This window comes from Amaranthus tricolor, chromosome 15, assembly GCF_026212465.1.
Source record: "Amaranthus tricolor cultivar Red isolate AtriRed21 chromosome 15, ASM2621246v1, whole genome shotgun sequence".
In the NCBI taxonomy this organism is placed as follows: Eukaryota; Viridiplantae; Streptophyta; class Magnoliopsida; order Caryophyllales; family Amaranthaceae; genus Amaranthus; species Amaranthus tricolor.
The window spans coordinates 9,253,407-9,270,512 of record NC_080061.1 but is presented as its reverse complement, the minus strand read 5'-3'; the positions used below and the strand labels follow the sequence as shown (position 1 = coordinate 9,270,512).

The 17,106-nt window shown below is 36.2% G+C and overlaps 1 protein-coding gene across 1 annotated transcript; it reads left to right on the top strand.

Annotated features, from left to right (window-relative positions):
• Window positions 1–1,697: 1,697 nt before the first annotated feature.
• On the top strand, window positions 1,698–16,958 carry LOC130801775 (uncharacterized). Its single transcript, XM_057665652.1, has 4 exons — window positions 1,698–5,277; window positions 5,669–5,928; window positions 8,170–8,742; window positions 13,080–16,958. Exons 1-4 carry the CDS (start codon window positions 1,918–1,920, stop codon window positions 15,445–15,447), a joined length of 6,561 nt encoding a protein of 2,186 aa, XP_057521635.1. The 5' UTR covers window positions 1,698–1,917; the 3' UTR covers window positions 15,448–16,958.
• Window positions 16,959–17,106: the final 148 nt, after the last annotated feature.

The following is a 17,106-nucleotide window of genomic DNA, read 5'->3' as shown; positions in this document are numbered from 1 at the left end:
TCCCAAAGACCAGGGATTGATTATGAAGAAACGTATTCTCCAGTAGTAGATGCGATTACACTAAGATTCTTGATGAGTCTAACTGTCTCAAACAGTTTGCAAATGCGACTTATGGATGTTGTGACCGCATATTTATATGGTTCACTTGATACAGACATTTATATGAAAGTCTCTGAAGGACTTAAGTTGCCAGAAAATCACCAATCACGAGAAATGTTTTCCATAAAGCTGAAAAGGTCACTTTATGGACTAAAACAATCTGGAAGAATGTGGTATAATCGTTATCTCCTGAAAGAAGGATTCAAAAATGATCAAATCAGTCCTTGTGTATTTATTAAACGGACTCAATCAGGATTTTCTATAATTGCAGTTTATGTTGATGATTTAAATATCATTGGAACTCCCAAAGAGCTTGAACAAACTGCAAAATATTTGATGAAAGAATTTGAAATGAAAGATCTTGGGAAAACAAAGTTTTGCCTTGGATTACAAATGGAGCACCTAAGGGGTGAAATCTTTGTGCACCAATCCAACTATACAGAAAAAGTGCTAAAAAGATTTCATATGGACAAAAGCTCATCCGCTGAGCTCTCCAATGATAGTACGATCATTAAAACCAAAAGATGATCCATTTCGACCTTGTGAAGAAGACGAGGAGATTCTTAGCCCTGAAGTGCCATATTTAAGCGCAATTGGAGCTCTGTTGTATCTAGCTAATAATACAAGACCTGATATTGTTTTCGCTGTTAATTTATTAGCTAGATATAGTAATTCACCAACACAGAGACATCGGAGCGAAATAAAAAATTTGTTACGCTACCTTCGAGGAACTAAAGATCTTGGACTATTTTATAGATCAAAGCAAGATGCTACACTTGTTGGATATGCAGATGCTGGATACTTATCAGATCCCCATAAGGCTAAATCACAAAATGGATATGTATTCACATATGGAGGTACCGCAATATCTTGGAGATCCACGAAACAAACACTGACAGCTACATCATCAAACCACGCAGAATTAATCGCCCTTTATGAAACAAGTAGAGAATGCGTTTGGTTAAGGTCAGTAATTGGTCACATTCAAGAAGAATGTGGGATAAACTCGATAATAAATTCTCCAACTGTAAATTTTGAAGATAATACCGGTTGCATTGAACAAGTTAGTGAAGGCTTCATAAAAGGGGATAAAACCAAACACATAGCACCAAAACTCTTCTTTGCACATGATCTCCAGAAGTACAAAATAGTAAAAGTCAAACAAATTCAATCAAGTGAAAATCTTGCAAGATCTATTCACAAAGTCCCTTCCATCAAAGAGATTCGAGCAACTTGTATATAAAATTGGAATGTGTCATCTACGAATATATGTTGAACTCAGGGGGAGAATCATATTTACTGCACTCTTTTTCCCTTCGTTCAGGTTTTTATCCCATTGGGTTTTTCCTGACAAGATTTTTAACGAGGCAGTATTAAATAGAAATATTGTAATAATATTTTACTCTTTTTACATAATTAGAATGCATTCAAGGGGGAGTGTTGAGATATAGTGTGAAAGGTAATTAATGAATATAGTGTGAAAGGTAATTAATGTATTTACCCTAATGTGAATGCATTCAATGTAATTGTGGATGAACTTGCCTATAAATATGGAAGTTTACCATTGTAAAAACTACATTAATGAGTAAAAACATCTCTATCTTCTAACTTTTACTCATTTTAGTCCCTCCTTATCTCTCTAAGTTTTAACAAAACCATCTCTCTTTGTTATGTTTAAAGCTGGTTGCTTTACGTAGGGTTTTGCCAGTTCCGCCATCACCCGGTAGAGTTAACGCCGACAACAAGGGAGTGAAAGCGTCGGAACTTCAACTATTCACTTAGGTGACACTTTTCTCTCTCTACCTCCTCAGTTCAAACATGTCTGCAAAATGGCGAGCCTTACAACACCGCCATCGTTATACATACAGTGCTGTCATTTTCCCACAATCTTTCATGAATTCATTAACCCATTTACATTCTCATAATTTATCCCGAAAATTTTGTAATGAATTAACCCATCTTGCTTCTCTTAACTCCATTTATGCTCAAGTTAATCATCTTAAGAATGTGTGTTCTTCATTCAATGATATATTACTTAATGCTGTTGACGAAGATAATTTAGTTTCTATTGCATCTAGATTGTATTTAGAAATTCTATTTCTTGAGAATTCACAGCCTTTGCACAGGACTTTGTTATCTGTTCTTTCAAAGAATCGAGCTTTTTGGGGCTTGATTGGTGGGTGTTTTAAAGAGCTTTGTGAGGAGTATGGTGGGTTATGTGGAAAAGGGAAGCGGTTTTGTGTTTCGAGAGTTGCGTTGTCTATGATGAGCACCCCAAAATTAGGCTATTTAGTTGATATTGTGGATGAATGCTGTGTGTTGGTGGGTTTAGATATAGTTAATGGATTGAATTATGTGGTTGATGAAACAAATGGATGTGCAAGGCCTTCGCCCCTTGTAATGGAGCAATGCCAAGAGGGTTTATCTTGTTTGTATTATTTGCTTCAGAGGTTTCCTTCGAGGTTTATAGATGAGGGTAGATCAAAAAATGGGTTGATTCCTGAAGATTCTAGTCTTTCAGAAATGGTTGTTGATGTAATATTATGTTTATTGAAGTCAAAAGCTTTTTCCAGGGACTGTTATGTGGCAGCTGGTGTGAGTTTATGTGCTGCACTTCAGGTTTTGCTTAGTCCTGAGGAGCTTGGCTTTCTCATCTTGGATGGTGTTTTTGAAAGGAAAGTATGTAGTTTTGTAGGTCATTCAGATAATGAGTACAAGAATGCTGAGTGTAAGATTCCTTATAAGGGAGCTTTTGGTTTTGAGCTTCGAAAATTTTCTCCATTGAGTAGACTTTGCTTCATAAGAGGGGTTCTTACTGCCGTTTCGAGAGCAGTGCTCAATTTTCGTTTTTCTGTGGAAGACGAGGGTGATACTTTCAGTGGTAGCCATGAAAATGGTAAGAGATGTTTACAGAGTATATTGTATGATTGTATATTGCCTGAGCTTTGCAAGTACTGTGAGAATCCAACTGATAGCCATTTTAATTTTCATGCTTTGACTGTGATGCAAATCTGTTTGCAGCAGATTAAAACATCTATTTTGGCTGATCTTGTTGATTTTACGACTGAGTATGAGCCAATCCCAGACAGTTTAGGAAGTCGTGTACTCAGGATTATATGGAATAATCTGGAAGACCCCTTGAGTCAAACGGTGAAACAGGTTCACCTTATTTTTGATCTCTTTCTCGACATTAAATCCACAATCTACAAGGGGGATGGTTATGTGAAGCAAAAATCATTTAACGAAAAGATTGTAGCTGACCTTCTTTGTCTTGGTCCAAGGTGTAAGGGTAGGTATGTTCCTTTAGCTTCACTCACCAAGAGGCTTGGAGCCAAAACTATCCTTGGCTTGAATCCCAATTTGCTGTGTGAAGTGGTTCAGGCATACATTGATGATGATGTCTGCTCTGCCGCCACGTCTTTTTTGAAGTGTTTTCTCGAGTGCTTACGTGATGAATGTTGGGGTAGCAACGGGGTTGAAAACGGGTATGAGATGTATCGAGCTCATTGTTTGCCTCCTTTTCTGAATGGACTCGCGTCTGGGGTCTCTAAATTGCGCTCAAATTTGAACACCTATGCTTTGCCTAGTTTACTGGAAGTTGATGTCGATAGTATATTTCCTATGCTTTCCTCCCTGAAAATTGGCGTTGGAGTTGAGACTAGTCTGGTTTATCCTGAACTGAGTTCTTTGGGCATTGAATTAGGTATTGAGCAGAAAGTGGCAGTTTTGGTTTCTTTGCTCAAAGTATCCCGTTCACTCGCTCTATTTGAAGGGGATATCGAGTCAAGTCATTATCCTGCAATGTCACCTGAAGAATGCACAACAGAGGAAGAACATGCTTTGATACATATGAAAGGGATTCTGGTTAAAATTCCTGCTGCATGGCTTTCACTGGCACTGACTCATGTGGATGAGTCACTTCGAGTAGATGCAGCGGAGTCACTCTTTTTGAACCCAAAATCAGCCAGTCTTCCTTCTATATTGGAACTGAATTTGATGAGATTATCAGTGCCTTTGAATATGAGATGTAGTTCAACTGCGTTCCAGATGAAATGGGGAAGTTTGTTTAAGAAGTTTTTTTCAAGAGTTCGTACTGCATTGGAAAGACAAGTTAAACAGGGGACTTGGCAACCATTCGACTGGGGGAAGAATAGTGTAGCTTCTATGTATAAGAGTGGCGATGAGATTATTAGAAGCCGAGCAGACAACCTGTACCAATTTATGAAATGGTTGAGTTCCTTTCTATTTTTCTCTTGCTATCCTTCCGCACCTTATGAGAGAAAAATAATGGCAATGGAGTTGATTATGATAATGGTTAATGTTTGGTCCATAGTACCTCCTGTAAAAGAGAAGTCTGAAAGTCTATGTACTGAAAATTTGTATCTTTTTAGTGAAGGACTGACTAGACCGGATTCCACAATGTTATTAGTTGGCTCCATAGTTGATAGTTGGGATAGGCTAAGAGAGAATTCTTTCCGCATATTACTAAGTTTTCCCACACCTCTCCCTGGAATCTCAAGTGAACATAATGTGGAAGAGGTAATATTGTGGGCAAAAAAATTGGTTTGCAGTCCGCGTGTCAGAGAAAGTGATGCTGGGGCTTTGGCTTTAAGGCTTATATTCCGTAAGTATGTTCTGACGCTTGGTTGGATTATTGGAGCTTCAGTAAATGTTATTTGTCATAAGTCAGAATCTGGCCTTCAAAATGGAATATATCGAATTTCAAAATCTAGGTCCCCGATAATTCTATATATTAACTCACTTGTAAATTGGCTGCAAGTTTCAGTAGAGGATGGAGAGAAGGATCTTTTGGAAGCCTGCAAGAATAGCTTTGTTCATGGTGTCTTGCTTGCCTTGAGATATACTTTTGAGGAATTAGATTGGAACTCTGATATAGATGCTTCTAGCGTTCCGGAGATGAGAGGTGTTTTAGGAAAACTGCTGGAGCTGGTGATGCGGATAACGTCACTTGCACTTGGGGTGGTTTCTGCTGATGCGTGGTATCTACCTCAAGACATGGATGACACTGAAGAAGATAGTTTTCTTTTGGAAAATACTGAAGATGTAGCTATGCAATCATCTACACTAGAATGTGAAGCAAAAGACATGAGGAATAATGAAGTTGCTAGACCAACAGCGCAGATAGTAATGGTTGGATGTTGGCTTGCTATGAAAGAGGTATACTCTCTCTTAGTTCATACTTGTGAAGTTTTAGTGGGATTGAATGAATTATTGTTATAGTTTAGCCTCATTTAAATACACCAACGGATACATTTTTTCCCGTTGTGGACGCAGATTAAATGGTTTAATTCACGATTAAGGTTTGAACATTATTTAAGTTGTACTGTTGCAGCATATCTAATTATTGTTTCCCTTTATCCTACTCACTATCATGCATCATTGAAATTTTCACAAAAACTACACACACATAAGTTTGGGGGAGCATAAAGATGGGTTCTTGGTGGAAATTGGGGAAAAATAAAAACAAAAAGCAGATATAACGTTGAACAATATCGTACTGTGCTACAACAATATTAACTATTGCCTTTTGAATGTTTTTATATTTCAGGTTAGTCTTCTTCTTGGGACCATTATTAGAAAAATTCCCTTGCCAGTTGCTAAATTTTCCGTTGGTGAAGGAACTGCTGATGTTGCCATGGATCATTCGATATCCGGATCTGATGCAGTGCTTGATGTGAATCAACTGGAGATCATTGGGAACTATTTTTTGGAAGTCCTCCTCAAAATGAAACATAATGGTGCAATTGATAAAACACGAGCTGGATTTACTGCTCTTTGCAATCGTTTGCTTTGCTCTGATGATTCAAGGTTCGTTGCAAGAATCTATTTAATATTTATAAATTTTCTCAGTCTGAACTGACCATTATTACCAAACCCGCACTCGAAATTCTATAGCAGAGTTGTGCTACACGTGTGTTAGTGAGCTTTATGTGGCTGATTATCTAAAATTTATAAATTTAACAATTGGACCTCACTATGACGAGGCACGTGGTTCACACATGCACTTTACTTTGTAGAGCGTCTCACACTTTTTAAACTAGCAACCCCTAAGAGTGTCTCACACCTTGTAAAACTAGCTTGTGTCTCCGTGTGTCTGACAATGCTTGAAATTATTAGATAAAGGGATACTCTAAGATTTAGGCTTGGACACAGATAAAAATATATTTTATAACAATCTTTTCCAACTTTTTTCTGCTATACAACGACAATGTCAAAGTATTGATTTCAATAAATGGTTAATATACACATCAGGTAGGGATCAAACCTATGACCTTCACCTTGGGAAATGTGTTTTATCTACTGTGCTATAGCTCTATTTAAATATATGTTTTTTAATCTAAAATTAAATGGAGTACTTTATGTTTATTTAATATAGGGAAATTCCACGTGATAGCATCTAGTTTTCATGAAATGTCAGTGGTAGCACTTTTGTAAGATTTTTCCACATGGTAGCATCCAGTTTATGCACTATTTAACTGCCGTAATATTTCTGTTAAATTCTTGTTAATTTCTGTTTAATTTATTATTTTGTAAGATTTTCCTACATGGTAGCATTCAATTTTTGCTCTCAAATGTTTAATTCACCATTTTAACGTTTAATTCACCAATTAATTTATCAATGCCCTTAAAAGTTGTAACAATTTTATTTTCATTCAAATTATTGGCATTATAAAGTTCAAAAGGTGCATTACAAACACCAATAAATAATTCAAAAGGCGCATTTTATAAGCTCAAAAGTTGCATTTCATACGTTCAAAAGGTGCATTCAAAGAACTAATACATATCTACGTAATCGTTACAACATTTAAGGGCGTTGATAAATTAATCGGTGAATTAAACGTTAAAATGGTGAGTTAAATATTTGAGAGCAAAAACTGCATGCTATCATGTGGAAAAATTTTACAAAATGATGAATTAAACGAAAATTAACAAGAATTTAACTGAAAATGCTACGGCAGTTAGATAGTGTATAAACTAGATGCTACCATGTGGAAAAATCTTACAAAAGTGCTACTACTGGCGTTTCATGAAAACTGGATGCTACCATGTGGAATTTCCCTTAAATATAAGCTAGTTATTTCCAGTGAAAGATACTGAAGAATGTTAGGTTCAAGTAGACATTACAACTCTAAAGCCCACTTGTCTAAATAAGGTAACCCAAAAGGACAAAATAAAAAGGAGCAGATGTACTTGCAAAGTTGCACGTGCCTCTTGCCTTTTCTTTCTCCTCCCTTCTGCAGTTATGTGAATCATCTCTAATGGTGTTCGAAAAGCAAAAACTACCCACCAACAAAGCAAAAATTTGGCCGTACTTGCTTATCTGTGCTTGATGCAAGCTGTTCTGTCCAAGTGCACAAACTCGTGTCAGATCCAGATTCCGTGTCAGAACCCCTAGTACAGTGCCTGCCATGTCCACATAACCTACGATAGATTTTAGTGTCTTTTACTGTTAATCTCTTTTCCCACTCCTTTCATTTTTCCACATAATATTTTACTAGAAACATGCCTTTTTAATTTAGTTAGCAGTCAAGTACATAGCCTTATGCTCTCTCTTGAAGAAATTTGACATCGCCTTATTTTACTAGAAAATACCTTTTAATTTTGTTAGCATTCAAGTACATAGCCTTATGCTCTCTCTTGTAGAAATTTGACATCGCCTTATTTTACTAGAAACATACCTTTTAATTTAGGTTGAAATTTCGTCTGAAGCAAATGAAATTCCTTTGCAACTAGAAACGAATGATTAATCTCTGCAGAATTTTCCATGTCTGAATTCAGGTTTCTGGTGTCATCGCTATAAATGATAATCTTTGACAAGAATGGTGAGGCTTAAGGCTGTGTACATCTGGTTCCCTTAAGCCCTGCCTCAGCAGCATTATTATTGATGCTGTTAGCTCTCTTAATATTCTGTATTTATTGCTGAAGGTTACAGGGGCCTGTTCAACTAAGTTCTATAATAATATTCTCTAACTTCATGCAACATTGAAAAACTTTGGAATAGTCTTGTCAATAATGAAGCTTTCTTCTGAGAAATCGATGTTTTTGCAGGCTTTGTCAGCTTGTCGAATCTTGGATGGAACTGCTTATGGATAGAACAGTGGCAAAGGGACAAACAGTGGATGACCTGCTAAGAAGAAGTGCAGGTATACCTGCTGCATTTAGTGCCTTCTTTCTCTCAGAACCACAAGGTGCACCAAAAAAGCTGCTCCCACAGGCGTTGCGCTGGTTGATAGAAGTTTCTGGTGGATCATTGCTCGAGCAAGTTGAACAAAACACGGTTGATCAATTGCAGAATGAGTCAACTGTATTATCTGACTCAGAAGAAATCAATGCAAATTTAAAATCTGCAAAGTTTCGTGTTGAAGGTGTTATTCCAACTGTGCATGCCTTTAATGTTCTCAAAGCAGCTTTCAACGATGCAAACTTAGCAACTGATACATCTGGGTTCTCTGCCGAAGCCATGATAATCTCCATACGCTCATTCTCTTCTCCGCATTGGGAAATTCGTAATAGTGCTTGCCTGGCATACACAGCCTTGGTCCGCCGAATGGTTGGATTTCTTAATGTACATAAACGAGAATCTGCAAGACGTGCTATTACTAGTCTAGAATTCTTTCACAGGTAAAAATGATTTTCCTTGCGATTCTTTCTTTGCATAATCGTTTAATGCTATCCTACTATATAATGTCTTTGTAGATGTCTTGGGTGGTTATTTCCTATCTGCTATAGCTATCTTTCCCCCACAACCACCCAGTTCTATTCTTGTCTATCTGTGTGGTTGCGATTTTGAGTTCTTGCATTAAATGCCTTTTCCAGTTCATCTAGGCTGTTTGACTTTGTCCTTGTGATCCTCTGTCTGTCACTTCTTATATCCTCTGGTCTATTCTTTTTTATTGATTTACCATATCATACTTGTGTGATTACTAATGATGGCTTTCTTTCTGTTTTTTTATGGTTTGAGTTTACAACTTTCATTTTACTGATTACTACTCTTTTTTTCCTTTAACCACGACTCAATTGTTAATACTGGGCCAGCTGCCAGCATTTGTATTACTCCCTCAGACTTTTCTTCTTTGCTCTTTGCAATCTTAGCAGTTTAGCACTAAGTATAGGTTTTGGGTATCTTCTAAAATTTTCCAAAGATACCGATGTTAGCACGAGAAAAATACTAAATTAAACAATAAGATAATTGATGATTATAACAAAAGTGTTAATAAGACAAAGTAATAAGAAAACAAAACAATCAAATTCATAGAAGTTAAAAGATTGTTTTTGTTGAATATATCGGTATCAAACAATAGCTAAAAATAAATACTATATTTATATTATACAAAGTAATAGGAATATTTATCGTGATTTTGCCAAGATAATAGAAGCACTTAGTACTATATGTATGTCTTTGAGCATTAGGAACTAGACAGCTTGAGCCATTCAAACACAAAATTGTAGAGTTATCCCACATTAGCTATGAAAAGAGAGTGATTTCAAGCTTCAAGTATTTACTTTTCCCCACATTGGTTGAAAAATGTGGTATGAACTTACAAGCTTTTATAAAAGTAAGTTCTCCCTTCCAAAAGTTATTATTAAGTTTATAAGCCGTAATAATTTAACTTTTGAGCTTAAACTTATATATTATGGTCTAAACTTTATTCAACATATATTTCAAGTTGTAAGGCCAACAAAAAGTTTATAAAAAATTATGATAAGAAAAATATAGACCTCGGATAAAAAAATGGGAATCCAAATATTTAGATGTCCGGTTTAACAAACGCATATCCGATCGGAATTATCTAAATTTTCAAAAATCATATAAATTATTCGATATTTAAAACCAAATACCTAATATTTTAGATTATATATTTTTGCACACTCGTGAACGACCGTTGAAAATGACCTCGTAGTTCATGTAGTTGACCACAACCTTTTGGGATTAAGAATTTTACATTGTTTGTTTTAAGTCCCTTTTTGTTTACGCTGATGCAATGATAAAGTTAGGAGTTTTTGATTTGATTGACGAAGTTAAAATTCTTGAGCCTTTCCAAGTAGAGAGGTTGTTTTCTTACTTATTCTTGTTTCACTTCAGTGCCCCCTTTTCTCTTACCTTCCATTACTTGTAGGTGTGAAAATAGACGTTTAATAAGGTTAAGGGGATGGCATTAAGGGTTGGTTTTAAGGATGTGGATTCTCTACTCTAGTAGCCGATAGCCCTCCTATTTATTTGTGCATCCCTATTTTGTTATCTTAATTCAAGTAGTTGACTACATTATATATCACTGAGCCTCTGGCTCAAATGATAGGTTTTGCAGATTGTATGTTAGTATAATAAACTTTGTTGGCTTTAACCTTGACTTCAAACATCAATTTCTCAAGAGATGTATTTAGCAACTGCAAAATTTTGCCCTTGCAGTCTTTCTATTGTTGTCCTTATGTCTTATGTCTTTTTTAGACCGGTCAAATTGTTTCTTGTGAATGTCTAAATCTATTGTTCAATTATGCTAGAGCTTATTGTGAATGTTTAACGGAATTTGAAACATTATATTTCAGAGATTCATAAATATATCTTAAGCTTAATATTTTGGATCACTTTTAATCTCATAACTACTTATAAATCTTTTAAATTTGATGGTAAGTTTATGTTATAATTTTGCAATAAAGGGTAGTTGTACACATTATGATAAGTACTTTGAAGCTTCTCCATATTTGGTTCCTTGAACAATAAATAACAAGGAAGATTAGAAATGCTTCTCCTAAATTCCCTCTATGATTTTTTTTTTGCTTCCCTCTCTGTCCCAAATTTTGCACATATATTTTGTGAAGTCATGTTTTCAAACATTAATGTAAAAATTCATGGTGTACCATGTGCTTTGGGCTTTCCTATAAGTTAAACATCAAGAACAACAATGCTAAAGCCTTAATCTTTACAATATGTGAGTAGACTACATGAAACAAAAAATGTGGGAAATCATTGCTAACAAATATTTTACTTTATTTGACCCTATCAAAAACACACTACAACGAAAAGGAATCACTTTCAAAGTTTCAATGATCATTTACATATATTATCCTCCATATATTCCTATCTATTGTCGTGTGTCATCTAATCTTTACCCCTAATCTTCATCCTACCTCTTTCTTTCTATTTCAATTTCCAAGCTCCTCGAATTCCTACCTTTGTCGTTAAATTTAGTGATACACCTCAGTCAATTTTCCATTTAAGCTTCCCCCAGTCAAACTCATGCTCAACACTTGACCAATATCTTCGTTTCGAATTATTGAGCCAAGCTACATGAAGTACTCACTTAGGAACTGGGATGAGGTCCTTCTTATCTATTTATAGTGACTAGCGTAAAAATAAGGCCGTATCGCATCGCATTGGCCGCACTTTAAAGATTTTCAAAACAAACGAACCGATATTTATCGCATTGTTAAGTGTAAAAAACTGCGTTTAGGGCCATATCAACAAATATTTTATGATTCAACGGATATTTAGGCATTACGATAACCGCATTACTCCCATTATCGCATCATCGTTATGCTACCGCGATCGGGATCGTTATTGCATTTTGACACTATGTATCTAAATTTTAAACTCCTATTCTATGTTACTTTGTACAAGAACGACTTTTCATACACTCTATTGTTTTTTCTCGACTTATTTTAACCATTTTGATTTTAACACTTATCTATTTATCTCTAGCTTATCATTAACCTCATTTTAATTCCAATGTTAAATTTCATTAACCACATGCATTGCGAGACTTCATCTTGGATAGGTCTTGTTATCGACTAATCTCATGTAAGACTGCTAAAATCAAGAAATGTCTTATCAGAAACATGTAGAGTGTCGATCAATTGTGATTGAAAAATCTTCTGGTGCTCCTCCACATGTTCTATCATTGATTTGTACTTATTCATACTGTACTGATGTACTTAAATGTTGTACTTCTCTTTGCTATATGTTAAGCAATTATTATATTTTTATGAATTTAGAATGGTGGTAGTGTTAGTTTGACTCCATTGAACCTTCTCTTGGCAAATTGGTTGTTTTTACTCAATCACTTAGACACTTTTTATCTTACCCTATTGTGCTTCTTTCTCGCGGGAGAACTTCCTTCGATCCCCCTCCCCCATCTCTTTTAAGGGAATGATGATATAGAAAGCATAGGATGTGGGTTGGATATGGGTGTTGGTTGATCAGATTTGAAAATAGTATCAAATAGTACTGTGTACGTTTCTTTTATTAAATTTGTTTGTGTATTTGATGAGAATTGAAACGTACTGACCGGGTTTTGTGCTTAAGTATGTAAGCTACACTATATTTCCTTTCTAAAATCAGCGGTGGTTAGGTTTGAGTTTGAAATTATATGTTGTTCATTTTTCCTTGAATCTTGAAATATGTATAGTTCCTTTTGTTCTTGCTTAATGGTATTGAGGTAATGGAATGTTGTTCTTGTGGTAATAGAGAAGGAAAAGAGAAAACAATGGTAGAATTAATTGTAGGTTGTTAGAGTGGGTTGGCATTGTCTCAAATTTGTGTATGTTTGTCTGTTTGCAAGTTTATCTAGATTATAAATCCAACTCTTTACTTTGTTCCCTTAGAAGAGATAAATCTCTGGTTCAAGATATGATATTTTGGAATTTCTTTGAGCTAATAATGTGCACTTATTAGTATTGAATTTTGGCATGTTCGAGTGTTTCACAGAATTTCCCTGCTAGGATTATGTCCAAAGTCCGCTAGTTTCCTTTCTTTATTCTCCAGTTCCTTCTTGTGGAAGGTGAGTAATACTAAATTGAACTAGATGTCTTGTGCTATTAGGAACGATCAAGATTAAGAAATTTGCATGAAGATTGGTAGTGCAATAGTAAATGTGAATTATGACCTTATAAGTGTTTTTTCCCCTCCCTGATGGTAATGAATTCAATTTGTGGAGCAAATAATAGAAAGATCTTTTGTTCAGGTACCCATTGTTGCACTCATTTGTATTCAGTGAACTGAAAATTGCCACTGAGCTTTTACAAGGTGGGCAGTCAAATTCTCATCTGGCAACCATTGTGCACCCAAGTTTATGCCCTGTTTTGATCCTCTTATCAAGGCTTAAGCCTTCACCCATTGCAAGTGAAGCAGGAGATTGCTTAGATCCTTTCTTGTTTATGCCATTTATACAACGGTGCTCAACTCAAAGAAATATGCGAATTCGCATGCTTGCATCAAGAGCATTGACGGGTTTGGTTTCTAATGAGAAATTGCATTCTGTCCTGCTTGGTATCGTTTCTAATTTACCATGTTCTGGAAATCAAACAGAAACATCACATGTCTATGAAGCACACTCTTCTGTTTCTTATAACTCCATTCATGGGTTACTGTTGCAGTTAAGTGCCCTTTTGGATCATAATTGTAGAAACCTTGCCGAATTGTCATTAAAAGATGTGATTTTGAAGGACTTAATGAATACACTTCATAAGTGTTCCTGGATTGGAAGTCCCAGATCTTGTCCATGTCCCATTCTCAATGTATCTTTTCTGAAGGTACTAGATCATATGCTCAGCATTGCTGGAACATACAAGGGAGGCAAAAGTTATGATGATATTTGCTGCCTACTTTCGAAATTATCTTCAGAATGTTTGGATGTAAAATCTGAGTCATCCCTCAGTGATCCAACTGCTGTGGAGCTTCGCAAACAAGCTGTATTTTCTTTCTTGCGCTGTGTGTATTTGTATGAAGAACACACCGATGAAGCACTTCCTATGCCAAGCCAGTCTTCCCCCACCTACATGCTCAAGGCAAAACCTTCGGTAAATAATGGGTTTTCCAGTGTTGAGGGAAGACTTAGGGGTTATATGTCTGATCCTTCATATGAAGTACGCCTTGCAACATTCAAGTGGCTCCTTCAGTTTGTTAAGACTGCTGCAATAGAGGCGGGTGATGACCAAGATGATGATGATGTTGCAGCATTTAAGCACTGGACAAAGGCCAAGTTACAAACAACTTTAATCAAACTTTTGTCCGTGGAACTTGATCATAAATGTGTATATTACATTCTTAAGATCATTTTTGCTTGGAATGTTTTGCCCTTCCAAGGATTGAATACTAAAATTACAGGGAACTATACACATATTGGAGAGATGGATCTTGATTCAGTTTTACAATTTTGGGATAGATTGGTCTCCATCCATGATTCTGCAAGGCATACAAAAACTCAGGGAATGCTCTTGTGCTGCTTTGGACTGTGTGTAAAGCGCTTTGCAAGCTTTCTGAGAAGCGTTCTACCTGATGTAAGCATCAAAAAACCTGAAGAGTTGAACAGATGCACCCTCTTATGTGAAAAGTTAAAGCATTTTGTCCGCTTAATTGAGCAATATAGTGATGCATCTCAGCAAGGGACCTTACGTAACGCTGCTGCAGAATCATTGGTGGCATCTGGGTTGTTGGAACAATCGCAATTTCTCAGCTCGCTAGTGGTTAACGGGAGCATTCTTTCAGAAAACTGTAAACATTCCAAGCCACAGGATTTTGCTAATATGGTAGCTTATCTTGTATTGGTTGTCTGGTTCACATGCATCAAGTTAATGGAAGATGAAGATGATTACATCAGAAAAGATCTTGCGTTGGAGGTTCAAAAATGTTTCCCTTCTAATTTCCGAGGGTGTTCGCTTGCAGGTGGGGTTCCTGTGCAGGTGGAAAAGGTGATTGAACTGTGCTTTCAGTTCCTTTCGTTGGTTTTCGGCCACTGGGACAGGTTTTTAGATTACCTTCTAAGGTGGATTTCTGATGCTGCGAGCTACGGTGTGCCCCAAGGTGATCTTGTCCGACAGGTTTTTGACAAGGAAATCGATAATCATCATGAAGAAAAGTTGCTAATTTGTCAACTTTGCTGCTCGTATCTGGAGAATATAAATCTCTTAAAAACTCAAGGACCTGAATATCTAACTGTTTTGAGGACATGGAGAACTCACTTTTTCCGTCAATTGGTGTCTTTTACTAGTGACCATTTGGAGAAGCTCCAAGGAGCTGATTGGATCGGTGGTTTGGGAAACCACAAGGATGCGTTCTTACCGCTGTATGGAAACCTTCTTGGCTTCTATGCCGTTTCAAAGTGCATTTTGCTTATAGGAAACGATGATCGCACAGGTCCTCTCTCCGATGTTGTTGAACTCGAGAAATCCATCAGACCTTTTCTTAAGAACCCTTTGGTATGTAATATGTTCATCCGAGTTGTTAAATTACATGAAGAAATGGTTGGGGATTCAGTCAATTATTCAACGGATCAATTGGTGAAGGGTATTCAGAATTGGGACAATTTCAATCCCTATTTTCTGCTTAGATGACAGTTTACTTTGTGATAGCTATAAAGTTCAGGTATACACTTGAATCCCCAGATGTTATGATGTCATACAATGTAGTTACTATAGACTGTAGTCCTCAAGCCATAATTTTTTGATAGTTTAAGCAAAAAGTTGTATTCTCAATTCTTAAAATAAAGAGATGCTTTTTGACGTTTCGGTGCCTGATATCAACTTGTACTTATTTTGATGGAAGCGTGCTTGGAACATGTCCGTCTCTGCTAACTTGAATCGTAAGGGTGTTGATATGCACATATTATGTGGTTTGAAACATCGAATCACCCTTTGGTTCGAGCATAATGTGATAGTTTCAAGAGGAACTGAGTCCTCTATGCTATCTCGGTATCTCCTACCTCGCTATATTTGGCTCGAGCATAATGAGATGGTTTCAAGAGGGAAGAGGGATTACAGGCTGCTGAGTGCTGATGCGTTTTGTAATCTTTATGAGTCTACCAAGGTCGTTTAGGCGATGCGAGTATCTTTGTGATCATCTCCCAATGCGGCCCGGCTGTATTTTTTTTGTATTTGTCATTCATCCGTGGTCACAGAACCCAGCTTACCTGTTACGAATACGACGTGGGGGAATGCAGTGATGCGGTTCTCAGACATATTAAAGTTGTTACTCTAAATCCCCGTGTACAAAAGTTTAGACCACATGGTCTTCAATCATATAGTAGAACTAACTCTTCCAAAACACAAACCAAAAAAACTACTTTGTTACCTTTTACCATTCAGTTTACCTAATATATTATTGGAAAAATTGCCTAAAATAATCTATCCTTTGTCTGATTTACTTACAATAATCTCAAGTATTGATTAATCATGAATAATTCTATCTATTGATACTTATTTCCGGTGACATCCTACAATAATCCCAAGTATAATCATAAATAATCCTACCAGCCACACCAGCCGACCCACTTAATCCTAAAACCTTTCCATATTCAGGTACAGACAATGGGATGGGGAGGTGTGTTTAGGGAAGGTTATGTGGCGCTTTTAGGCTGCATTTACTAGGGGGATGTGTGGCAATCACCTCCACCACCGGACGTACAACCACTCTCAGGAATTTCAAAGGGAGGTGTGTTTCTGGGTGGATATATATGAGGTGGTGTGTTTAGGGGAGGGGATGTGGTGTTTTAAGGCGACACTGACAAGGGGGTAGAGGGAGAGTGATGGTGGTGGTCGGTCGCTATGTGAGGTGGTAGAAAGGATGAGGGAGGGAGGCAGGTAATTTGGGTTTTTTTAAAAATTTTATTTTAATTTACTTGGAAATATCAGGTCATGGGTGAGAAAGTACTTTAAAAGATTTTCTTTTACTTTTTTATTTTTTAATGTTAATAAACTGAGTTTATGAGAGTCTCTCTCCTACAAAAATAGGAGAGAATAAAGCGCTCTCTAATAACTATCATCTCTATCCTATTACATACATTTTTCATCTCTTTTAATTTTTATTTTTTTTATTTTAGTTTATTTTATTTATTTTATTTTTTTACAATAACTTCAATTTCTTTCTTGAAATTTATCTATAAATTTATTTTTTTTCTCCATCTTAATCACTCTTTTCTTTTAAACACTTTTGTTTATTCTCCAATTTAATTTCACTTTCAATTCGTCTAAAATAATTTTGGCACATTATTAAAA

What these genes read in the sequence shown, in the direction of transcription:
- LOC130801775 (XM_057665652.1), top strand. Translation starts at nt 1,918, where the DNA reads ATGTCTGCAAAATGGCGAGCCTTACAACACCGCCATCGTTATACATAC. An exon ending in GTTGGCTTGCTATGAAAGAG is followed by an intron (nt 5,278 to 5,668) that starts GTATACTCTCTC and finishes TTTATATTTCAG; the next exon opens with GTTAGTCTTCTTCTTGGGAC. An exon ending in CTTTGCTCTGATGATTCAAG is followed by an intron (nt 5,929 to 8,169) that starts GTTCGTTGCAAG and finishes ATGTTTTTGCAG; the next exon opens with GCTTTGTCAGCTTGTCGAAT.